Source organism: Gymnoscopelus braueri (genome assembly GCF_963280865.1).
Source record: "Gymnoscopelus braueri genome assembly, chromosome: 7".
Lineage (NCBI taxonomy): Eukaryota > Metazoa > Chordata > Actinopteri > Myctophiformes > Myctophidae > Gymnoscopelus > Gymnoscopelus braueri.
Genome location: NC_137608.1, coordinates 51,993,431 through 52,019,702, shown reverse-complemented (window position 1 = coordinate 52,019,702; position 26,272 = coordinate 51,993,431). Strand labels below are relative to the sequence as shown.

General features: G+C 40.4%; 4 protein-coding genes across 7 annotated transcripts in view; 2 read left to right on the top strand and 2 right to left on the bottom strand.

Annotated features, from left to right (window-relative positions):
- The window catches only part of LOC308087934 (H-2 class II histocompatibility antigen, E-S beta chain-like), a 39,099-nt gene that overhangs the window by 6,420 nt on the left and 6,407 nt on the right, over positions 1-26,272 (top strand). The window contains exons 7-8 of the mRNA XM_080432193.1: positions 358-417; positions 1,030-1,958. Coding sequence (XP_080288319.1) covers positions 358-398 — 41 coding nt within the window. The 3' untranslated portion in view covers positions 399-417; positions 1,030-1,958. The remainder of the gene's footprint in view (positions 1-357; positions 418-1,029; positions 1,959-26,272) is intronic.
- Positions 4,719-12,881, bottom strand: LOC308087915 (serine protease inhibitor A3L-like). The gene is made up of 7 exons (XM_080432162.1): positions 12,775-12,881; positions 10,506-10,593; positions 9,382-9,921; positions 8,713-8,783; positions 7,613-7,815; positions 6,984-7,134; positions 4,719-6,513 (listed from the first exon to the last, which is right to left on the bottom strand). The coding sequence occupies exons 2-7, from the start codon at positions 10,585-10,587 to the stop codon at positions 6,322-6,324; spliced, it is 1,239 nt and encodes a 412-aa protein (XP_080288288.1). The 5' UTR covers positions 10,588-10,593; positions 12,775-12,881; the 3' UTR covers positions 4,719-6,321.
- Positions 14,268-26,272, bottom strand: part of LOC308089122 (carnosine N-methyltransferase-like) — a gene marked incomplete at its 5' end in the record, with an annotated part of 35,887 nt that continues 23,882 nt past the window's right edge. The window contains one exon of the mRNA XM_080433691.1: positions 14,268-14,411. Within this exon, the coding sequence (XP_080289817.1) occupies positions 14,402-14,411 (10 nt within the window). The 3' untranslated portion in view covers positions 14,268-14,401. The remainder of the gene's footprint in view (positions 14,412-26,272) is intronic.
- The window catches only part of LOC308087932 (H-2 class II histocompatibility antigen, E-S beta chain-like), a 62,309-nt gene continuing 60,530 nt past the window's right edge, over positions 24,494-26,272 (top strand). For 2 of the 4 annotated variants that reach the window (XR_013933383.1, XM_080432191.1), the window contains exons 1-2: positions 24,494-24,652; positions 25,268-25,516. Coding sequence is in view for 1 of the 4 variants with exons in the window: in XM_080432191.1 (XP_080288317.1) it covers positions 24,586-24,652; positions 25,268-25,516 (316 nt within the window). In the remaining 3 variants the exon portion in view is untranslated. The remainder of the gene's footprint in view (positions 24,653-25,267; positions 25,517-26,272) is intronic. The other 2 variants (XR_013933384.1, XR_013933385.1) reach the window with 1 other exon arrangement.

Sequence of the window (26,272 nt, the reverse complement as noted above, 5' to 3'; positions counted from 1 at the left end):
ATGAATCTACTACCAGTGGAAGAAATGAGGTCTGATCAACAGAGGATCACATGACATGTGGAACTCTCACAGAAATGCAAACACACAAACAAACATGTAAAGCCACAACCTATTCTGGTTTATATCGGTTTAAAACCTTAACCGGTTTAGACCAGTTTAGACGACCTAGTTAGAGGTCAAAGTGTGTTCTATTGTGTCACATTTAGTCTTAAATAAGAGTCAAATGTTCACTTTAGTTCTGATGACTGAATGTTATTGTGTTGTGTGTACATTTATGCATTTGATGGAGAAATACACACAATACAGTTCATATGATTTATTTGTCTGTTTTAACTGTCTCTCTTCTTCTTCTATCAGGTCGTATTCTGGTGCCGACAACCAATGATGAGAATCTTTAGACTCCTCCCACACACCCAGGTTCACTTCCTCTTTCTTTTTACTAAACCTTTTTATACATTTTATACAGTTTTAATGTATAAAAGTGTATAAAACTAGAAAACATACACAAAACAACGTGCTTGTGTAAGAAGTGAAACAACTAGCTTGGTAAACCATTCTGTTTAATTTCTTATAATAATGAATCTAATAATCAAATTTAATAATCAACTGATTTGTTCTATCAGACACCACTGATGACAATGTGGTCAGATGGGGGGGGGGGGGGGGTCCTCTTTGTGAACTGTGTAGTTTGGACCATTCATCATCAATCAAATATAAACATGTTTTACATTACGCAGGAGTTTAGATCCCATAGCCTGAGAGGACGTTCAGGTGATTCAGTCAGGAAGGGAAGAGACGACACAATGCAGCCAAACTCTGAACCAAACATTTGAACACAACATTTCAGTGAACTGTACCCAATGATTCAGTACATTGAACTAAACATTTCACTGAACTGTACCAATGATTCAGTGACTAATAATTTGGGAATGATTAATTTAATTTTATAAGGGAAGGTTATTCTAAAGTGTTAACATGTTCACACAGTTAATACATTCTGATTCTTATTGGTTTATTGTCTTTTCACAGAACACCTGGGTGTGTTTTCAGAGAAGCAGAGAGTCATCGCTGCCCCTAGTGGAGAGAGGAGTAAATACATGTGTGTCCATTCAGCTTTTAAATACTCATAACAGCAGCACAATGATGACATCATCAACCTTTTTCACAAATGTGTCCTTTACACAATTAAGAATGCTAATTAGCTAGCCAAGGCTAACGATAATTAGTGTGCGGTCTTTTCCCGGTGTTTCGTCCAGTTCGACGTGGTTTTGAGGTTAGGTTAGGGTTAAGGTTAGGTTTATAAACATAGTTTATGTGAGGTTAAAGGTCAGGGTTTAGGGTTATAATAGTTCAGTTCTACACTATATTGAAACATTAAATAAATGATCACACACACAATCAGAGTTCTTCATAACATTAATATTAATATCCATCTGAATGGAAGTCAGTCAGCCATGTTTGGTTTGGTTTGGTTAGGTTTGGTTTTATTATTTTATAATTGACCATAAGTCATTTATTATGTAATTGTTTATAATGTGTGATATTTAATGTGTTAGGATCATTATGACATCACACCTGTGATGGGTGGACCTGGACCCTCTAGGGTGGTCTGGGGTTATGGGTGGACCTAGACCTTCTAGGGTGGTCTGGGGTGATGGGTCCACCCAAATTAGAAAACGTTGAGCCACCACAGTCTATGAAATGAATGGGAAACACTGATGTCATGTGTTACGGCCCTGTGTGGCCTCATATTGTGTGTTTTAACCCTCTGAGTGTTCTCAGTGCCCCGTTTGGCAATTGGAGGGTGGAGTGGAGATTGGAGGAGTGGCGTGGTGTCTGGAGACACACCTGGGCTTCATCCTCAATCAGCCCAGCCAGCATAAAAGCCTGGGAGAAGCTCCTTTTCAGTCCTTTAACCCTCCGTCACCTCCATGTGCTGAAACCTTTCTGTTAGTTAAGTTGGTGTTTACTACTGTAGGTCTATATAGGCTGTGTGCCATTCCTTTTTCTGTTTAGTGCGTAAAGGTAACTTTAATACTGTGTGTTTAAAGTACAGACACTTATTAGATAGGAAACTTCACTTCACTATGTTCCAAACCTTCACCTGAGTGTACTAGAGAAGGGAAGCTTGGTAGGGGTGTGCCGCCATTTGTTTTGTTCCCCCGTTTTGACCCGGTTTTGTTTAGTTAGGGAGCCTAGAATAGTGGTGCTCAAACCTTTTCATGGCAAGGACCCCCAAAATGATATGTATTTGGCCACGGACCCCCATCTCGAAATATTTTGTTCCAGGGACCCCCCCAGAAGCCAAGATTTGTGTTAAAAATGTTCGCTTCAAAGATTTTCACTCATTTTCATGTTTTTTCAAAAATAGCAGATCTACAAGCTCGTAGCGCGGCACTCGGTGCCGCGCTATGAGCTTGTAGATCTGCTATTTTTGAATAGCCAAAGTATAAAAGGTTGAAGTGATTTTAAAATGATTGTGTTGCTATATTAACACATTTTGCTGGGGACCCCCTGGAACCCCTCCAAGGACCCCTTGAGGTCCCCGGACCCCACTTTGAGAACCGACGGCCTAGACTGTAACTCTTGTTTTGGTGTAGTTTCGGTTTTTCTTTTCGTTGGAGTATTTTGGCTTTGGCCACCCTGACGTTTTGTGCTTTCCCTAATATGTTTAATAATCTAAAATTTAAGTTTGATCCTATTAATAAATTGTAAACTTTTCCTGTTCCTCTGGTTTGTGATATTTTTTTAGATATGTTACCCCTTTATAGCCTCTAGACCGTATAAGGTCGTAACACTACTGTTCATTTATATCTTATATGTCAAGTAGGGGTCGGTCTCTGTCTGTCTCTCTCCCTCTCTGTCTGTCTCTCTGTCTGTCTCTCTCTATCTGTACATCTGTTTCCTGTACATTGTCAATGTCTTTTTCAGGTTTTTATCAGTTACTGTGCTTAGGTAGTCTGCCTCAGTATACCGTCTGTTTAGGGCCAAATATGTTTCTACTTTTTCTTGTGATTGTGTAAGTTCATTCCAATATAGTGATGTATTTATCTTTTTCTTTAGTCATAATGTGGTTAGGTCTAATCTTTAGTTATAATGTGGTTAGGTATAATCTTTAGTTATAATGTGGTTAGGTCTAATCTTTAGTTATAATGTGGTTAGGTAGATAGAAATGTCGCTTTAAAACAATATATATTCAGAGAAGATTTGCACACATTTTCATAATTTTTCAAAAATAGCAGATCTACAAGCTCGTAGCTTGTATATCTGCTATTTTTGAATAGCCAAATTGTAAAATAATGCTTTTTAGCTCAAATCAAAAAGTGACACAGATGCGTTCCCAGTCTTAAAGGGTTAATGGACAATTGAAATGGACAGAAGCGGTTCAGCATTCTCTAAATCAGAAGTTCTATCTTAAATTGAACATTCCAACGTCAATGCTGGCAAGTCCTCAATAACCAAGTATCACAAAACTGAAACGGGTAAATTATGCTTCATTGTATGGCAGGTTCACTGTGCCATACGCTGAGAAAATAACTGATTTTAATAAGAAACTAACTGATTTTAATTAGAAAATAACAAGTAAATGTGATTAAAAGTAAATTATTTTCGGCGAGCAACACTGTACTTCATATGAAGTACAGTAGGACATTACTCACCTTCCTAATGTGAAGACACCTCACCACAGAATGCTGAGACAAAGGAAGGGGAGACGTCCTCTTTTAACAACTGATCAGATCCACTGCACTTTGACATGTTTATTTGTCCAATATGTTTCTTATTTGCTCTGCCTCTGTATTTATTGTGTGTAATGAAAACTGTTAAACTATCAAGCATGGAATCATGGCTGAGATTACAACAGGAAACGGTACAAGTCAGTTATTCATACTCTTCTCTAAACATACCTGTAGTCTCTACAGTATCACATGCGCAAATCTGCGTCGTCATGGCAATAGGGGCCTCTGTTCTGACGTCACAGCACCCCCTATATAAAGGTGAAGATGAGTTCCCAGAGTCACACTGAGACAAAGCTATGTACTGAGTTCATACTGTTCCTTCCAGAGCATCACCTACAGCAGAGTCTACAGCACATTGGATCCAGGACTGTCAACAATGGGACGCAGAAAGTCCACCAGGAAGCCAGCAGCGGCCAAGAAGCAACAGATGGGTCTGGACACCATGTTCACCTGTCCATTCTGTAACTACCTAAACTCCTGTTCTGTCACAATGGAAAGGACTCGGAGTGTGGGGATTATAACATGCTATGTTTGCATGGAGGCGTACCAAACGCCTATACATTATCTGTCAGAGCCGGTGGATGTTTTCAGTGAGTGGATAGATGCCTGTGAACAGGCCAACGCATAGCCCTTCAACAAGGTGTCTTTACACTGAAGTCTTCCTCAGAAGGAGGAACCTGCAGCCTGTCATGGATGCTTCCACACACAAGAGGGCGCTCCTCAGTCTGCAGAAGAACAAGGGAGTATGAAGTGAAGTCACTTGAGAAGCCATAATGATGGAGCTGCTTCAGACGCTGCAGTAATTGGAGGATCTGCAGTGTGTTTGATATTTCGCTGTAATTTCTCTGTTTATAGACTGGCTGCTATGCGAGACCTGTGTACTTACAGTAAATAATATTGTACATTTTACTTGTTAACTATTTTGACCCCACCTTACATGTTTTGGATCTGGTCATATAAAAAAACAAACAAAGAACAAGCCACATTTAATTCCACTTTAATTCAGCAGTTCAAGTACAACTGCAATTTCCCTTTTCTCCATTGGTTACAATACAGAAAAATGTCCGGATGAAAACACAATAAACTGTCTGTCTGTATCCATAACTATCAGAAGATAGTATTATCCACAATTTATCTCAAACCTTACTGAGGAACAGTATCTAGTAAGGAATAGGCAATCATTACAGCATAAAATGTTATGCTAATTGTACACTACCAATCAAAACAAATGTTATTTTATTTTGTATCTACATTGAAGCAATAGAGGAATTTGACGTTTGGATAAAATCAAATAAAAACTAAACCCCAAAATGATTTTAATGTGTCACATTGTTTATTAAGGATCCCATTAGTCCTCACAGCAGTGAAGGCTACTCTTCCTGGGGTCCAAACATTCACAATCAAATTAAAACATAATACAATGGAATTCCACCATTACATAGTTAAAACAAAACTATCATTATTATTATTCCAGTGTGTTACTGCTCTATAAATCTCATCAACCACTTTCTACCTATTTTCTCTCTATTTTGAGCATGTCATAAGGGAAAGATTAAAAAAAAATAAAAACATGGTCAAAACACACGTGAGCTTGTATATCAGCTATGTGTGGTTAACACGTGTAGCAACATACCGTTGCTGTTAGGCAAAAGTGGCAGATCCACAAGCTCGAAACGTGGCACGAAGCGTGGCGCTTTGAGCTTGTAGATCTGCTACTTTTGATGTTTTTGAATCCTGAAAAGTAACAGTTCTGGACATATTTTTGCACCCGGCAGAGACGACGTGGTATACACACCTTTTGTGAGTAATTAACTATAAGGTCCAATTGGACTGTAACATCTTAAGCAATTCATCTTATGGAATGATGCTGATTAATACTCGTTTAAAAAAATATTTCGCAAATTGCCAAACCATTTTATGTTAATGTTGCTTTCCTAAAACAATCCACTATATGAGGTGCATGGAATTACCTTATATTGTACAATTAGAAATCACCATTTATTAGCAAGTTAGGCTCTAATGCCATGGCAGCGATTCCCTGGTTCGATTCCCAGACCAGCTCCACCATTGCTCTTTGTCACTCCCCTGCTTTCTCCCCCACCTCGTCTCTCTACAATGACCAATCCAAATGAAGCAGAAATGCCCGGAAAAGCTAAACATTTAAATTTGTCATGAAAGTATGCTTTTTGCCTGTAGGCTTACATTAATATTAGATTACCTTCAGTTACTGTGAATACTATGAATAATTAGGAACTTAGGGCCCTATCTTGCGCATCGCCTTACCCCTTATCACTTCACTTTTTTTGCCATTTTGAAAAATATTTTAAAATAGTTCAAATCAACGATGTAGATCGGCTAGTTGAACTACTAAATGTTTTTCAAAATAGTAAAATAGGTTTAGGGATAAGGGGTACGGCGCAAGATAGGGACCATAGTATTTTATCCCTGGTCTACACTTGACTTCACATTTTCAAACTACTCAGAAAACCACCAAAGAAACAGGTTTCGAGAAGGATTTCATAATTATGTTGACGGTCAACCATCTGTGCTTGAATGATTGTGAACAGACGGTTTTGACTCAGAATCAGACGTTTGGATTGACGATCTTTCCCATGAACAGAATGTTGTGGGAGGAGTCAGCGATGAGAACCATGAAGGGACGATCGAAGCTCAGCTCGGGGACGTAGTCCATGATTTTCAGCACGAATTCGGCGGTCGTGACCGCGGCCGCGGTCGCTCCAGACTCGTCCACATCCAGCGTGGCTCGGTGCACGACCTGCACATAAAACGATGATTAATAATCGATGATTAGTCAATCAGTGATTCTCACACTTTTTTTTCATTTCGAGGACCCTATACATTTCGGCCATTTGAAAATAGCCGATCTACAAGATCACAATGCGTCGCATCGCGACACATTGTGATCTTGTAGATCTGCTATTTTCAAAAGACTTTTATACATTTGAAAACTTGTGAAATGGAACATTCTGCATAATGAGTATGTGTATACTTTTGTGCTTTAAGTATATTTTGATACCAATACCTTTGTACTTTTACTCAAGTACATTTTGAATTCCGGACTTCTACTTGTAACAGAGTATATCTACATTGCAGTATAGATACTTTTACTTAAGTAACAAATGTGAGTACGTTTTCCACCACTGCTGATGGACCGTCTCTGTCCTTTGTTGTTTGTGATATAAAAGAAGGGACAACTAGACACCCATCCACTGTGACAGCCCTTACCTGTGACACAGTCAGACTGTTCTCCGCCGAAATGCCACTGAGATCAGCTGCAGCACCGAACACGTCCGTTATTCCCATCTGACGCAGCACATCGTTCAGGATTATATTCGTCTTGATGGAGAACTTGGGAAGCGATATATTCCACTTTTCCCTGAAAAGGAAATATAAAACAATTGGATAAGTGATCATTTTTGGTTAAAACAAAAACACGTCTTTTGTTGAAAGGTTAAAGCACTATATTCTGATAGTAATGAGTGTTTGTTCACTAACAGGAGTCTCTCCAGCTCTTTAATAAACAGAAAAATACATTTTCAGGTAGGTGACAAAATGTCAGCCAATCGCGAGAGAGAACCCATTTATCAGCTTCATTTTTTTTATAGTGTTCCATTTCCAATTGTATCTTCCAGTTGTAGCATATTGTATGCTCATTATAAGTAACATGTAATATATGACATTTTCAATGTAATTTAAACACTTAAACCCTGATGTCCCTATTTTGGGCATGTCAAGTTTTCAGAGTTCACAACAGGTCACGTGATTGTGAGCTTGCAGATTGGCTATTTTTGAAGAAATGTTTAAAGACATTTGCAACAAGGTGTATGCTTTTTTTTCCAAATGTAATTACAAACCTTTTCTTCAACCCTTTGAGCCACTTGGTGTAGTGCCTGGGACAGATGGCCTCCTCCAGTTGAGTCAAATTTCTGCCCATCTCAGGCAGCATCAGCAGCATGGAGTAGGTGCTGTTGAAGGGTAAACGGAGGACATAGGTGGAGATCTGCTTGTCAAAGTAGACACTGAACTGGTCCTCCACGTTCATCATCTGGACTAGAACCTGCAACAACATCACCATGTGGATCATTAGAAGAGCCCCGACCCATGACAGGTTGTTGGGTCCAATGCCGATCCCGATTTTAGGAGAGTCCTAGAGACCAACAGTTACCCACGTTTTGTCTCAGGCCCTGTTCTGACTGGCAGCCCAAATCAGGTTTCCCATACATATTGTAGTCGGGTTGGTTTGATGCAGTCTGAACCAGGCTAAGGAATGTGTTTTCACACGTCGTATATGTTTATTAATTCATTTACAGTGAGGGGCAGATCAGTGAGCCGCGCCGCGAGACAGACAAAGTCCCGTGAAACTAACGTGCGGACGCAGTCGTGCTCATCTCATGCACACGCCCGTCCGTGCTGGAGGAAATGTTTCTCAGTGACTCACGGGGTAAAGAAACAGGCTTAAAAAAAAAACTATTATCGTGAGGTACATGACACTGGTTGTCTTGTCTGAAGCCTATAACCTCATGTCACTAGGCTTTCCACCACGGAGGAAGAAAGAAAAAGGAGACAAAAAGCTGACAGCTGGTGCGCGGGGTAGCGTCTATCTGCGCTGTAGATAGACGGATGGATGTAACGATATACTGTAGATTATATACTGGTACATTTTGCGACGTGGTTGAAACAATCTAAATTTATGTACTGCTTTGAAGCCCCGGGGCACGCAGCACGCTCTCCTCCTGTGAGGGTGCACTGGACGTGTGTGTGATGACAACACAATAGCCCTTTGGTCTTGCCTCGGCGGTGGAAATTAAATGGTCTGCCGGAAACCCTGATTTAATGCATAACAATAGTAACATAAGATACTATACAAATATAGGTGCAATTAGTGGTTACCTTTGAGATAAAAAATAAATAAAAAGCCCTTCAGTTTAGACAGTAGTGTTATGGGATGAAGTACCTGGGTTCGGTCATCCACACTGAACTCCTCCTCCGATGTCCATCTAGGGTTAAATTGAGTCTTCCATTTTCCTGGTTGACAGAAAACAATGCAGAAACAATGACAAAAGTGAGACGTAATTTTAAATGTGGAGAGGTGACTGTAGCCATGACGCTAGTTAGGGTCTAGTCATTTACACCCCAAGTGTAAATTGGGTTCCCAGACATTAAACAAAATGTTAACGGGGGGTTAAATGGGGGTCTATGGCCTGATGTATATCATACTGAAGGTCCTTGAAAAAGGTTGCAAATCACTGAGTTAGAGATTAACTCTAGCCATGGTTAGGTTAATAATAACCATTACTAAATTCCTGAATTCAGTGGTGTGATATTTTTTAATAATGACCGCTGAACTCTAAAACCCTAATCTAATCAAAGCACCTGGCTCATAGCAATCTGCGTTGCTTGATTTTCTGCTGTATCCAACATGTCATTTACATTTGTCAGCTAAACATTGCCGTCAAGAATGTTGTTGAAAACATTCTAACCACCCTGTCGGGGTATATTTCTCAATAATGACCCACTCCCCATTGATTATCGCTTGCATAACACTAGTTTAATTTCTGTCTGGTATGTGAAATTATTCTAAAAACATAGGAATTGAAATGACAGCTCAGAGATGACATCTTACCTTTGTAGTATATGTAACTAACAAGATACATGAGGGTCTCTTCATTCAGGTCTTCCACTAGTTGGTCTATCTTGCCGTGGGTCTTCTCCCCTACATACTTGTTGATGGTAGCAGCACTCTCTGTGGCATTTCTAAAGTCCACACTGAACCCGTCGGCCAGGTAGGACTGACTCAGGGTCTGCAGGAACTCAGGGTGTGTCTTGAACTTATCGTCCACAAACACGGCGGTTCCTGCACTGACGTCTTCTGATGAAGTCTTGTCCGCTGCGGTCAGAAGTCCATGGAAGGCCTGGTTCACGTCAGCCTGGTTCAGCAAGGAGCTGTTGAAGCCCAGACCACTGAAGAGCTGCTGGTGGGTTTGGCCCCGGGCCCCTACAGACAAGGCTGCCAGGGCCAGGGTGATACTGGAGGGTGAGAAGAAGACGTTCTTGCCTTGGTTGTCCGTCTGAGCGGCCAGATGCCTGTACAGGTTGAAGGCAAAACCTTTGTTTGCTGATGTCACCATGGAGAGGCTGTTTGCAGCCTGGTCTGCAGCGTTATCTGAAGGTGAAGATTTGTTAACCACTTAAACCCTTTACTTCCTCCTCGTACGACAAATAGCAAAGATATCTGATTTACAAGCTCACAACACTTCGCATCATGATGCATTGTGAGCTTGTACAACTTTAAAAAATTATAATAATTGCTCCCCGGAGCACAGGTCTCCGCCAGGCCAGGAAGTAGAAGTGAAACTTAGCCAATCAGGATGTAATATGAAAAATCTGACAGATCAGTCTTGATCACATGACTATAGAGATAATGTGTATCGATTTGCGTGATGTTAGGACTAAATCTGTAGGAGTCATATGAAAAGATGTGTTTTGCAAAAATCGGCCTCCTGGTAGCGCTATAACAGGTGAAACATTTGGGGCAGAGGTTCTGCTCTGGCATCAAAGTGTGTGTGCACAGTTTCATGCCGATTGCGCCAACGGTGCCGGAGATTAGCTGTACACGGACGGACGGACGGACGGACGGACGGACAGACGGACAGGGGCAAAAACACTCCCCTTCTCTGCCCATTTCCTGTCAGGCTAAATAAAGGCATAAAAGCCCAAAAATAAATCTTTAAAAAAAAGATCCGTTACCTTCATGTCCTGCATGGTGATGACCTGTACCCACACACACCAGCGCTGATAGAATCCACACCAACACGGCTCCTTGCATCATGGTGAACTGAGACAAAGGTTCAAAAGGTTCCCATCAGTACATAGTTCACTCACTGTTAACTAAACAATCCTTTCTCTGTCTAGAACCACCATGAATGTGTACTACTAGTCCAGGGGTTCTCAACCTAAAGGTTGGGTCCAAGTGATATTTTTGGTTAAATCAAAAAGTTATTTTGTTAAAAGGTTAAAGCAGGAGTGGGCAACTTTGATGATGTAGAGGGCCACTATATTTCCACGGCATTCTATGTCACACAAAAATACTAAAAATAGCCGATCTACAAGCTCAAAACGCGTCTTAGCGCGACGCGTTTTGAGCTTGTAGGTCGGCTTTTGGAATCCTGAAAAGTAACATTTTTATTTTAGTTCAAATGCATTTAGTTATACTTATGTTAACTTTATGAACTTAAATACAAATACATTGGACATAAAAAAAGACAATAGAATTTTAATACTAGTCATTAAGCTACTAATATAGACTGAAGTAATTAAAGCGGGTCATGTTTGCATGTTTGGAATTGTAACAGCTGAAATCAATGATATATCAGTATTCTGATATTAACCTGCGGGCCGCATTAAGTGAAGGTGGGGGCCGCATGTGGCCCCCGGGCCGCCAGTTGCCCATGTATGAGTTAAAGAGTTAACACTGACCTGGCTCTGTGTACACCTCGGTGAAGTCCCCGGCCACCATGGAGAAGTCAGAGTCAGGCGGCAGACCCTGAGGGTTCACGTCTGGGAAGCGGACGGATCGCGTCTGGTCTGAGGACTTCTTATTGTTGCTGAACTGGTGGATCCACGGGTACAGGGTCAGAGAGTTCACCGTGTCACACCTGAGGGCGGCCGCACCGTGTTATAAGGACCAGTACACAGACTGCTGGGGCACTGCAACACTATGGATCATTCTGGATCACTATGATCAGCTTGGGTCCAGCACTTATATAAAATGAATTAAAACATATTGTTTTCAGCAAGAGGACAGATGGATAGTGATGATGATGAATTGTGGTAGAATTACAACTTAACATCTGTTAAAGGTAGGGTAAGTGATTTACTTTGGTTAAAATAAGTGTAAATAGCTCTATATTGTGATAGTACTCATTCCAATAGAGTGTTTGTTCAGTTGTTGTGACATTTTGCATAATATTATAAGAGAAGATGCAATGTTCTCAGCCCCGGTATCTATTGTTTTGGCTACAGCTTGGTTCTTATGACACAAGCAGCTTCTCTCTTATCTTGTGTAGAACTACTGTATGATGCCTGTGTTTGACACAGAACTACTTTACCATCGACCTGTGTGTCTGATGTACTTCTCCCAACGATACACTCATTTCGAAAGATGGTGGTGCTGCTCTAACACATGATATCAAGGGGAGAAGTACTTTAGACACACATACAGTACAATCTGACCCTTGGCAGCTATACTTGAAGCTGGACTGATATGAGTTGTACAATCTTTCACCAAATAATGTGTACATATCGTCTATGCAAGTCACAACCTGGTGCGTATGATGGTAAAGGAGATTCATAGTTTGAAAAAGTTGTGTGTACGATAACTTGAGTTTGTATGAGTATATATATATATATATATATATATATATATATATATATATATATATATATCTGTCTCTGTCTGGTGGAAACCTCATATGTCCAAAACCGTTCCTTTTCAGGATTCAAATTAGAAAATAGCTAAAGTAGCAGATCTACAAGCTCAAAACGTGTCGCTTCACGCCGTGTTTCGAGCTTGTAGATCTGCTACTTTTGATACTTTTGTGTGACGCTGTTGTGTGATCAAGTAGGGGTGTTGATTTACGAAACAACACAAAAAGTTTAAATATGGAGATAAGATGTTTCTGCCCGACAGCAACGATATTATGCATTAGTGCAGTGGTTCCCCCGCTCTGCTCCGGTCCTACTGGTTTTACATCCTACCAGGATATAAAACCAGTGGCTACTACGGGTCCATAGATGATTCCCAAAATGACTCCCAAAATGATATGTATTTGGCCACGGACCCCCATCTCAAAATGTTTTGTTCCAGGGACCCCCCAGAAGCAAAGATTTGAGTTACAAATGTTGGCTTTAAAAATATACATTGAAAGATTCAACTGGGGTGGCATTTCAATTCAACTGGGGTGGCATTTCATTGACTTAATGGCAATATGGCCGCCGTGTGAATATGGTCTATTACCTGTTGAGCACAAAGTTGGAGGAGAACAGCATGAAGAAGCTCCACTCGTTGCCCTGGCAGACGTATCCCAGCCGGGCGATCTCCCAGGCCAGTCGGCCCAGCCCCGCCCCCGGAACCAGCACGCTGACCTTGGACAGATCACTGACACAATAAAATACATACAGTCACATGGAACACATCTGGTCAACATCTGGTGCTATAGGAGGACTGACTGACACAATAAAATACATACAGTCACATGGAAAACATCTGGTCAACATCTGGTGCTATAGGAGGACTGACTGACACCATAAAATACATACAGTCACATGGAAAACATCTGGTCAACATCTGGTGCTATAGGAGGACTGACTGACACAATAAAATACACGTCACATGGAAAACATCTGGTCAACATCTGGTGCTGTAGGAGGAGGACTGTGTGATGAATTATTATGCTGCATTTATGTTTGTGTATACAGTAGAGAAGATGCACAGGCATGCATATATATACATACGTACATGTTGTAGCCGATGCTTAAGTGATTGAAACCAGGAGAAGACAACATTTATCTTGTGCCACATCATGACATTTTGCTGCCCTATGCGCCAGCCGGCGTAAGTAACATCATGACATTAGGAGATCTAAAATCCCAGAGTATCATACCATGATATCGATATTATATTGATATATCGCCCAGCCCTAGTGTGTGTGTGTGTGTGTGTGTGTGTGTGTGTGTGTGTGTGTGTGTGTGTGTGTGTGTGTGTGTGTGTGTGTGTGTGTGTGTGTGTGTGTGTGTGTGTGTGTAATGTGCGTGTTTTAAGGTAGCTCTCCACCAAACAGATTACTATAGACTGGCAGTCGAATGAAGTCGGGAGATCGGTCAGTTGGAAGGTGTGAAAAAAAGTTGCTGAATGCACCTGAGAGCCGACACCGACAGACTAGAGTTCTTAATGGGCCTGAAAATTAAGGCCCTGCCCTAACTGGGCCCTACTGGGCCGGCCCGAACAATTACCATACTTTTAGGCCTGAAAAACCCGAAAAGGTCGACCTTACTGCTAGGCCGCTGGGGGCAGTTGAAATTTATTTTTTGGGGCAATACATTTTTTATTTTATTTTTAAAATTGTATTCCTTCTTCACGGAACCCGAGGCTCGGCCCGGCCCGACTAATTAGCATAGATTTTGGGCCCGGCCTGGCCCGAAAACGTCGGGTCGGGTTCGGGTAGAATTTGAGAACTCTACGACAGACGGCTACTATGATGTCTTTTTCAACAACAAGCCTGCTGCTATCCGACGGTCGAAAGCCGACCAAACTTACTCGATCGGCTTTCGACTCCTCCCTACAACTTGCCACCCGTCACGACGCCGTACCCACCGCCCATTCAACAGCAGATTTAACAGACACTTTCCAACACTAACCGCCGCCGACGTCGGTGCGGTGGAGAGCTACCTTTAGGTTTTCAATGCAGAAACATGCATGTAAACTCACTGTCGGTCGGCAGGGAAGAGTCTCTGGATCTCCTGGATGAGAGGCTTGTAGCAGGTGTCCCTCTCAGCCTGGCCCGTCTCGCTCCAGTCCCTCACAAACTGCTTGATGGTGGACTTCAGCTTGTCCATGTCAAAGGTGGAGGGCGGACGCACCTTCCTCAGATCGTCCTGGAGAGAGGAAGACAACATGTCATCAACTTCCTTATAACAGTTTTCTAGCTGCCAGTCGGTGCTCAAAATATTAATCACCCTCAGGACAGTGTTGATTTTGACAGCAGATTCTTATTTAGTTTTAGTCATAGCCTTTTGAATACAATTACATTTAGTTTTAGTCATATTTTAGTCACCTGAAATGTTTTACTGTTAGTCTAGTTTTAGTTGACTAAATACCATCAGATTTTGTCGACTAAAATGTGTTGTGGCGGTGCCGTGATGGTGTCGTAATGGCTTATTTTACACTTATTTGCACACTGAAAATATCCGATCTACAAGCTCACAACGCGCCGCGTTGTGAGCTTGTAGATCGGCTCTACAAGCTCACAACGCGGCGCGTTGTGAGCTTGTAGATCGGCTATTTTCAGAGCACAACACCAGAGCGCAACCAAACATAAAATGACTTGTCATTTAGTTCTACTGGATCTCTTCACTAGTCCCCAACATTTTTGTCTAGTTTTTATTTGTTGACGAAATTGTCGATTTATTTAGTCTTAGTTTTAGTCATCATAGTTTAGTTTAGTTTTTATTTAGTTTGTCAGTGAAAAAAGGTAGTCGACGAACATTTTTCGCGATAGTTTTAGTCGACAAAATCGACACTGCTGCAGGATCCCCAGAGGTCCTTGGGGGGTTCCAGGGGGCCCCCAGCAAAGTGTGTTAATACATCATCACAATTCATTTTAGCCACTTTAGCCATGTTTTATACGTTGGCTATCAAATAGCAGATATACATTCTCACGGTGCCGCACCGTGTTGGGAGGGAGGAGTAGGATGACGGCTATACGTCCTCTCGGTGGGGGCTCCTCACTGGCAGGTGAGTCAGTAGGATACGACAACAGTGTGTGTGTGTGTGTGTGTGTGTGTGTGTGTGTGTGTGTGTGTGTGTGTGTGTGTGTGTGTGTGTGTGGGGGGAGGAATTTATTGGCACGATGACTAAATTGGGGAGAATAAGGGGTAAAAACAATTCACCCAAATCTTCTCTTCATTTTACATTTGAGCTATAACCATTATTTTATACTTTGGCTATTCAGAAATAGCAGATCTACAAGCTCATGGCGCGGCACAAGCTTGTACCGCAGTGCAAGCTTGTAGATCTGCTATTTTTGAAAAGATCTAAAATGTGTGCAAATCTTTGAATATATATTTTTCAAAGTGAACATTTGTAACTCAAATGTTTGCTTCTGGGGGGTCCCTGGAACAACACAGGGTCCCCACACATTTTTAGCAATGAATTTCCAAAACTTTTCCAAAACTTTTCCAGAATATTTAGCCCAATTTCCAGGCCTATATAACAATCATTCAGCACAATAATGTGTCTCTTACTCCTATGTAGAATGCCCAAAGATAGGCAGTGTAGCAAAAATAAAGCATAGAATATAGAATAGTACAATTTCATTCAAAATTTCGTGCAAAATTAGGGCATAGCTCACTGGAAGACTCATTATGGCATCCGTATGACTTATTTTATTTAAATAATATATGCCATCACACAGCCCGTTCAGCGAAAAACTACTTATGTTACATATTTCGTGTAATGTTATACATGTTTATGAAAATGTTTTGTATTAACAAAATCAATAGCCAAAAACAATGCATAGCCAAATATTTTTCCAGGACCCTTGATAAATTCCAGGACCTTTGATCAATTCCCAAACTTTTCCAGTACTGGATAATTTTTTTTTCAATTTCAAAATATTTCCAGGAATTTCATGACCGTGGGGACCCTGACAACATATTTTACAAATGTTGGCTTTAAAAAAATATATATATATTCAATGATTTGCACACATTTTCTACGATAAAAATAATAGCAGATCTACAAGCTCATAGCAGTGCCGCGCTATGAGCTTGTAGATCTGCTATTTTTGAATAGCCAAATAAATGTAAAATGACACAGACAGATTGAATGGGTTATCATAAGGTAAAGCGTTAGGTGTGTCTGACCTCCTGGCCGTACTCCATGTTCTCAAACATGTGTTTGCAGTTGCGGACGATGGCCTGCAGCACTTCCTGGTTGTGCTCCACACAGCGGCCAATCAGGGCCAGGTTGGGGAGGACGGCCGGGAGGAGCATCTGGTGGCGAGGCTGCAGACCACGGAAGTGACGCTCCGCCCGCGTCACCTGCTCCTGGACATGGTCCCTGACACGCACGCACGCACGCACGCACGCACACACACACACACACACACACACACACACACACACACACACACACACACACACACACACACACACACACACACACACACACACACACACACACACACACACACACACACACACACACACACACACACACACAATGAACACTGAAGATAGTTATGAGAATTGAAAATAAATGAGGCTCGACCATTTGGTCTGGACAATAAGTCAATATTATATGGATGTTGTGATAATATCAGACTAGATAACACATGGGATTATGTGTAATATCTGTAATATGACGTGACTGTTATCTTCTCCTTGTTTTAAAGGCTGCATTAGATTACACTGACTGTTTGTGTAAATTTAACTGACTGTTCTTCTGTTATATTATTAGCTTTTACCCACACTTAGTTATTATATATCATTCATCAAAAATAATAATACAGCTCATATAATATGGATGTGGGCCTGCCGAGTATTATTTATGAAAATATCTCAGTGTGTGTAAATATTGTGTGTATTAAATCACCATCCATTCCAAAACACACAATTGGTCTTGATGGTGAAGCAGCAGTGGTGGAAGAATTACTCAGATATTTTACTTAAGTAAAAGTAGCAATACCACAACATAAAAATACTTGTTGGAAGTAAAGGCCTGTGTTCAAAATGTTACTTGATTAAAAGTACAAAAGTAATATTGGTAAAGTACAAAAATGTTTGGAAATAGCCTATGTATAAAATAGGGCCAAAGTCGCTAAATATTTTATAATATAATAATGTATATCTGCAAACTAATAACTAAAATGTTCAAATAATTGTAGTGTCGTAAAAAGTACAATATTTGCCTCTGAGATAAAGACTCTCGTATAGATGTATTTTATCGATTGACATGTTTTATCTCTACTAGAGTCTTAGCTCCACCCCCCCCAGTTTCCACTGGAATGTCAGCTCCAAAGCCCGTATTTCTCCAAACATGTACAAATGCATAATATAAGGTGTTTACCCGGTTGCCCCAAATGTTAACTAGGTGTCCGGAGTCTTAGTGTAATGTATTAGTTCATATGTTTCAATAAAGAAGTTTTTTAATCCCGTCTGTGGCCGAATGTCATTCCCCCCCTCGTTTACTTCCTGTTTACATTGAGTGTAATTCGGGCTTTCACCGGATGCGCCCCGTCACTACCGCCCATTGGGAACTTCCGACAGGATCGGCCACAGACGGGATTAAAACACTTCTTTATTGCAAAACAGTGAAAAACAAGTCATTAATTAAGCCCTGTACAAGTTAATAGCCAAAAAAAGCAGATCTACAAGCTCACAATGCGTCTGAGCTTGCAGATCGGCTGTTTATCGCGATGTTATGCTAGCTCTGTTAGCTAACCGTTAGCATCCAGTGTGTTATTGTTGTTCTACCTGTAATATCTAAAGGCATCGATGACCTTCCAGAAGTGTTGTCTCTCCAGCCTGGCCTCCTGCTCCCTCACCTCCTCCTCCACCTCCTTCCCTAGCTCCTCCGCCTCCTCCTCCAGCCTGGCCTCCTCCTCAGGACTGACTTTCATGAAACAACCATCATGTTTCTCTGCCTCCCCACACACTGCAGCCATGGCTAAAAGAACTACAAACAGACCCGACCAATAGAAACACCAACACTGTCTGCAGCCATGGCTAAAAGAACTACAAACAGACCCGACCAATAGAAACACCAACACTGTCTGCAGCCATGTCTAAAAGAACTACAAACAGACCCAGCCAAACACCGTCCAATATCTGTCTCCCCACACACTGCAGTTAGTCCTGATCCAGAGCGTTAGTGAGTTCTCTAACGCCCTGCCAGGCGCTCAGCTCGGTAAAGAATTCCACTGCCCCGCGAGGGCTCCAACTTTAGTAAAATTAAACTAAAATACTTCGCTACTCACCGAAACAAAGGTTGTTTTGTGTTGTTGAAAGTCTATTCTCCAGGGTGGGAGGCCTCGCAGCACCCCACCTTCTCTATATAATACACTTTTTGGGCAGAAAATAAAATGTGTCCGCCACATGGAAATGATTTTATTTACTCCACTGCGCCCCCTACAGATCTGGTCAATGGTAATTTAAATATTGACCAGATCAGATCAGAACATAATACAATTAGTAGAGCGGAATAGCAATACAATCATGCACTTTTTGTAAGAAGGCTGAAACTTTCAGCATAATTAGTAAATAATATAACATTAATTTTCAGAAGGGGAGGGAAGTCAAATTTGACCTCTGAGGGGTCAAATCCAAGATGGCCGCCCGTTTACAGGGTCTGAATGTCCAAATACTTTAAAAAAAAACATTTAAGGCGTTCTTTCCAACTAAGTTGGGGTTGCCCATTCATTTGATGATACTTTGGATATTGCCAGAACCCAAGGACATACATTAAATCAAGGTCAAGGTCAAATTACATAGTAATAAGTATATTTTAGCTTGGACACTGGGTTATACTGCAATATAGTGAAACTGTTCTTCCATTTTGTGACAATGTGAATAATACAAAACAAATAAACAGAATAAACCCATGGTGGTAGTCTATATTAATAAATTACTAGTAAATGACAATAATCAAGGTTCAAGGCTTCTTTATTGTCACATATTGCATACAGAAAGAGAAAAACAAGACAAAAAAACAACAACTGTCTCCAGAGCAGAGGCACAGTGCAGTACATTTGAGTGCAGCTTTGGCACACTTGCATCGTCCAGTACACCCTTTGGTGCAGCGACAGCGGATTAATTCATGGCACGATTTGGATGCTTCAGAGAGAGTGGTCCAAAATGGTTGCCACCCAGTTGTTTCTTTTGTCCAGCCCCATTCAGATGGCTCTGGCATCTCTGGTTCCAGTAGCCTACCAATGCCTGGTTCCAACAGTTTGCCTGGTAGCAAGTGCGCTTGATGTGTTGCTTGAGTGCTGCCTGGGTTGGAGGAATGCTCTCTAGTGTTCTTGACTTCTGTGTGAAGAGCTGTTTCCTGGCATCATTCACTTCCATGCACTCACTGGTTCGGTCATACATGAGCACCACAAATCGCTCTAGCAGGAACATTGATCCTTCACTGACCTAACTTGGCATGTGTAGGAGTTCACTGAAAGCCTCATTCACCTCTGGGAATGACCTCCAAGTTTCCCAGGCAGTCTCCTTTCCTCTGCCAGCGAATGCAGATACAGTGTCACACCCGGTGAAAGCGTGAAAGACTGGGAGAGTCAGACACTGTGTTGGAGTCATGTGGCAACCATTTCATGCTACAACAGCTATGTACCGAAAGCTTGATCAAACACCAAAGGCAACCCACAGCTCATCGGAATGAAGCCAAAGACAGTACTACCACATCAGTATGAACAGTACGTATGGTCACCTTCTTACACCCCCTTAGCACAGTATCTGCCACATGCAGAAGCAGACAAGTGTCAGCCTCCTCTTGTGAACATGGGGCAAGGCAGGCCAAGTTTGAATCAGCAGGAGAATCAGGAGAACAGACGACTCCACTTCCATTGGTTGCATAAAGTTCCTTGCCCTCTGATAGAGGAATGTTAATTAATTAATTGTCTAAACCCCTTCAGATGTGTCGCCTATATAAGACACCCATGTTTGTTACACTGCCATTTAGTTGGAAATGATACTTTAAATATTTTTCTACTGTGTTTGGTTCCAAACTTAAGTTGGACTAGCGGCCATTTTGGATTTGACCTCTCACGGTCCTCAGAGGTCAAATCTGACTTCCCTCCCCTTCTGAAAATTAATGTTATATTATTTACTAATTATGATGAAAATTTCACGCTTCTTACAAAAAGTGCACGATTTGCTCAAACACAGGAGTTTTTGAGCAAACCGCTGTACTAAATGGTATTCCACCATTACATAGTTAAAACAACACAACAAAAATGATTAAGATTTCTCTCTTCACATAACTCCACTAAGATTCTATGAATGATTACATAAGAATATTACTCTCTGGTGAACAAACAGACATTATATGCATCCATGCACAAACTAAAACATTTATATCCAATTACAGACAGTCCAAACATTAAACAAGCAAACTAAATATAACGTCTTTACTCATCATTGCTTCCTTTCATTTATTTTTGAAGCTTAATGTATTGCCCATCTTTATCATATGTGTCAAGAGCCTATTCCAGTGTGTTACTGTTCTATACATTATTATTATTATTATTATTATTATTATTATTATTATTATTATTATTATTATTATTATTATTATTAGTAGTAGTAGTAGTAGTAGTAGTAGTAGTAGTAGTAGTAGTAGTAGTAGTATTCCAGTGTGTTACTGCTCTATACATTATCATTATTATTATTATTACCCTTATTATTATTGTTATTATTATTATTATTATTATTATTATTATTATTATTATTATTACCCTTATTATTATTGTTATTATTATTATTATTATTATTATTATTATTATTATTACCCTTATTATTATTGTTATTGTTATCATTATTATTGTTATTACAATTATTATTAGTATTATTATTATTCCAGTGTGTTACTGCTCTACACATTACATTTTCTACCTGCTGTCCCTATTTTGAGCATAGGGGGAAAATGTCATGAATAAAAAAAGAGTGAAAACACAAAACACACGTGAGCTTGTATATCAGCTATTTGTGGTTAACATGTGTAGTCGGGCAGAAACCTCTTATCTCCATATTTTAACTTTGAGAGTTTTTTTCGTAAATTAATGTCCTACTTGATCATGTTCATCACACACAAAAGCTTCAAAAGTATCAGAGCTTTGTTTTGAGCTTGTAGATCTGCTACTTTTGATATTTTTTTATTTGAATCCTGAAAAGTAACAGTTCTGGACATATGAGGTTTACCACCTGTGTAGTATACACACCTTTTGTGAGTAATTAACTATAAAGTCCAATTGGACTTTAAAATCTTAAGAAATTAATCTTATGGAATGATTTATAAGTTGGCCATGGCATCGATTCCCTGGTTCAATTCCCAGACCATCTCGACCATTTCTCTTTGTCACTCCCCTACTTTCTCCCCCACCTTGACTGTCTCTACACTGACCTATTGAAATGAAGCAGAAATGCCCGCAAAGGTAAACATTTAAATTTGAATGCATTTTACTATTTGAAGATCCGGATCCGGATCCGCAGAACCAGTCCGGGTTTCTTCCTAATAAAAATAGTAAAATCAACAGGATGTTGACATTTTTATTTAAAAAAACAAACAGTACTGGGTTTGATGATGTTCCATATTGTCTGAATCAGCTTTGTTTGTGTTCGTTTACGTGCTAAAAGAGTGACTTTGAGAGATGTTTCACCGTACAATGTAAGTCAATGAGGAGCATGTTTTGAATTATCGATTTCTAATCAATGGAGCAATTATTTTTGATTTCTTGTCCACCTTTGGAGTTGGACATCATGGCAAGGTAAATACACAACCCAAACCTCTACCAAAGTGGTCTTGTCCTTTAAGTGATAGAAGCTTCTATATCATGTGACAACAATCTCTCTCTCTCTCTCTCTCTCTCTCTCTCTCTCTCTCTCTCTCTCTCTCTCTCTCTCTCTCAGTGAATCAGGAAGTGAAATTAACGTTTGGGGAGTTTCCAGTGGGAAGCTAGAAACACACACACACACACACACACACACACACACACACACACACACACACACACACACACACACACACGTCTGCCTGTCTGTCTGTCTGTCTGTTTCAACTTTTAAATTACATCAGATTTAAAGTGTCCTTATTGACATGAGCAACACGTTGACATTACCAACAAGAGTCAAATAAAACAAACAATAAATAAATATATAATTATGTACAGTCTGTCAGGTTGTTGACATCAACATGTCTCTCTAGTAACTGGTGATGTTTAATAAAAGAATAATTCTGATTGGCTGCTGGGTGAATCAGGAAGTGAAATTCAAGTTTGAGTTTCCAGTCAGAAGCTTCAGTGGTGAGTTCACAACACACACACACACACACACACACACACACACACACACACACACACACACACACACACACACACACACACACACACACACACACACACACACACACAAACCTCTCATGTGACACTATGATCACATGACCAGTGTGTTTTTAAAGACATTTGATGGTTTCAGCAGTGAGATGTAATGAGGCTTGGATTGATGTTTAATGAACATGAACAGCATTTTACCAGCAACGCTGAACACACACGTGCACACACACACTGACACACACACACACACACACACACACACACACACACACACACACACACACACACACACACACACACACACACACACACACACACACACACACACACACACACACACCTCTGAAGTAACACTTTGATCACATGACGTGATGGTCAGTTAGATGTAATGAGGCTTGGATTAGAGGAGCGTCTGTGAGTTCAGTTTACAGAGGTTCCCTGTTTGATTCCTGACTCCTCCTGGCTTCATGTCAAAGTGTCCTTGAGCAAGGCACTGAACCCCTAACTGCTTCTGATGAGCAGGTTGGAGGAAAGCCTGGTATTCATTCTAAAACTGAGCCCTGTGATCTGGTTTAGAAAAAAGGATAAAAACAATCGTGTTCCAGTGGTTGGTTCTTGTTGGTGTCACATTGTTTTTGTTCCCCACATAATGTGAATCAGTTCGTTTAGTCTCGCTAGTTGCGCTACGAGTTAGAATAAAAGATGAACATACCAAACCATTATTATACCAAAAGAAACATAACAATTATACCACACTAAACAAGTTTTAAACTAGGGGAATCATTTTGGAGGCGCACAGCGCTGGAGGTTCCGGTCGTGGGTTCCGGCCACCTGATGACGTAAAGTTATTTCCACTCCAGACCGGACCAGAAACCTGAAAATGGTATTTGATCCCAGGTTACCTTTAACCACTCTGATGCTCCAACATGTCACCTTTGACCTTTGACCAAGAACACGTGGTTGAGTTAGGAGGTCAAATGTGACTCCTTTGTGTGAGAATGTAGAACACCTTAGCTTATAAATTATTAAAAGTAAATTAATAGATTAAATAGACTTTTACTGCACAGCCTTCAATCCAATGGGCTCTGAGTTCTGTCCATATGAAGTGTTAAACACTGTGTAACACTGCTGTAGAACCATATGTGTGACATTCAGTTTATTTGGTGAGACTATTCTCTTACCAGACCTGAACAGTGTTTGTGTAAAGTTTGGTGTGGATTGGAACCCCCCACCCGTTGCCCTCCAACAGCAACTACATGGGAAACATTATTTATTTTATTCATACTTTAAATAATCTGTAATCACTTCAATCTGAAGTGATTCACTTTAACCTTTAGCCTCCCATCATGTCTCATCTGAAAGCTTTTAATTAATTACAACATTTTACTTTCTTTCTTTCTTGTGTTTCTCTTCAACAGAATCAGAATCATCTTTATTGTCACATCACAGGTTAAAGGTGTAAAGAAGTGGGTGAAATTATTTTTGTGCAGCTCCATCCTTTTAGTTATTTTCAGAAAGAGAAAGAAAAGAAGACAGGGGGGGGCAAGGAGAGAATAAAAGATGAATTAAACAAAGATATTTACATATTGTATGTACATAAGGTTAGACATAAAGTGCATAAGGTACAGTATATGTACATACATGAGGAGACATAAGGTGCATAAGGTGCAGTAAGTACATGAGGTTAGACATAAGGTGCATAAGGTACAGTATGTACATGAGGAGACATAAGGTGCATAAGCAGCAGCTATATACCATACATGATTATGTGCAATAATTCAGACTGTCGTCTTTCTGGAAACAGATGATGTAACATCATATCTTTAATCTGATTGGCTGATTCTTCTGAACTAAAGAACGAGTCCTCCTTCATTCTCTTTCAGACTCCAGAACTTCTCTTTCAGTAAACATCTGTTTATTCTGATCTGTTTATTCTGATCTGTTTATTCTCATCTGTTTATTCTCATCTTTTAAATTCAGTTCAGTTTTGATCAGTGATGATGAAGATTACAGCCACCCTCCTCATCCTCTCCTCTGTACTTCATGTCAAAGCGATCCCAGGAAGTAAGTATATTATATTTATGTTATTATATAATATATACATTTATATCTACTGTTATTATATAGAACCAAATATGAACAATGCACAATACAAACAAATGACAATCGCACGCACGCACGCACGCACGCACGCACGCACGCACGCACGCACGCACGCACGCACGCACGCACGCACGCACGCACGCACGCACGCACGCACGCACGCACACACACACACACACACACACACACACACACACACACACACACACACACACACACACACACACACACACACACACACACACACACACCCTCCTTTTACCTGTATATACAGTATTGAATCTTGAATGTTTGTCCAAATACATAAACATTAAAACAGATGTTAGGAACTGTTGTTGTGACATCATGAAAAAAAATCTGTATGAATTACTTTCATAATAAAAAATAAATAAATACATAAAAACATTTGATTCTGTTTCAGTGTGAATAAAACGTTTGACAGGAAGCTACTTTTAATATCCAACCTTCCACTTCATATAAGAACCAAACATGGTTGTTTAACATGATGATTATGTGTTATTGTCACTGTGAAGAAGTTTGTTGTTGAATTTAATTTCATCTTTGTTACTTTTGCAGTGTTCCACGAGGAGATTAAAGTCTTTAGCTGTTCAGACACAGTTAAAGACCCATATAAAGAGGGCATGATGGGACTGGATGGTGAAGTGATGTTCTACGCAGACTTCAACAAAGGGAAGGAGGTGGTGGCTCCATTTGTGGCTCCAATGACCTTCCCAGGAGCTTATGAAAATGCTTTGGGTTATCAGGCGTACTGCAAAGCCAACCTGGACACCATTCGCACTGCCTTGAAGAAACCACCAGTGAAAGGTATGTACATGAATACTATTAACACAATAGTTATGAACTAAAACAGTTGAATATATTCACACGCACGCACGCACGCACGCACGCACGCACGCACGCACGCACGCACGCACGCACGCACGCACACACACACACACACACACACACACACACACACACACACACACACACACACACACACACACACACACTTTAATTTAATTATTTAGGATTTTCAATTAAAAGACATGAATCATGTCAAAATCCAAGATAATACGATTATACAACAGTTACCATCAAAATAAAACATATTTCTGCTGTCCGGCAGCAACCAGCTAACTCCAAAATGTTCATTTTTCAGGAAATGACAAAAAAAAAAGTGGAGTTAGGAGGTTTTGTTCATCATTGATAAGAACAGCTGAAAGGATCTCCAAGCTCACAATGAGGTTGGAGGTCAAAAGGGGGTGGAGCCTGGAGTCAGCTAAACCAGCTAACTCCACCCCCCTTTGGTGAAGTTTGAGTTAGCTGGTTTTGTCAGAAGCACTTTTTAATACTTTTCATTGGTTCTATAATTTTTTAATCAACACACAGACGTAAAGGGTGTTCAATGGCCCTGATTTATGGAATAAAATGCAAAAGCGGAAAAAATTATTTAGCTGGTTTCTGCCGGACAGCAACGACATAACATAACACAATTAGGGCTAGGACTCTATTAAAAAATAATCTAATTTACCTGAGAAGTGAGAAGCAATTTTTTCAAATGGATTTTGGTCTTTACAT

What these genes read in the sequence shown, in the direction of transcription:
- LOC308087915 (XM_080432162.1), bottom strand. Translation starts at nt 10,587, where the DNA reads ATGATGCAAGGAGCCGTGTTGGTGTGGATTCTATCAGCGCTGGTGTGT. An exon ending in GTGTGGATGACCGAACCCAG is followed by an intron (nt 7,816 to 8,712) that starts GTACTTCATCCC and finishes ATGTTGTTGCAG; the next exon opens with GTTCTAGTCCAGATGATGAA. An exon ending in CTCAAAGGGTTGAAGAAAAG is followed by an intron (nt 7,135 to 7,612) that starts GTTTGTAATTAC and finishes TTTCCTTTTCAG; the next exon opens with GGAAAAGTGGAATATATCGC.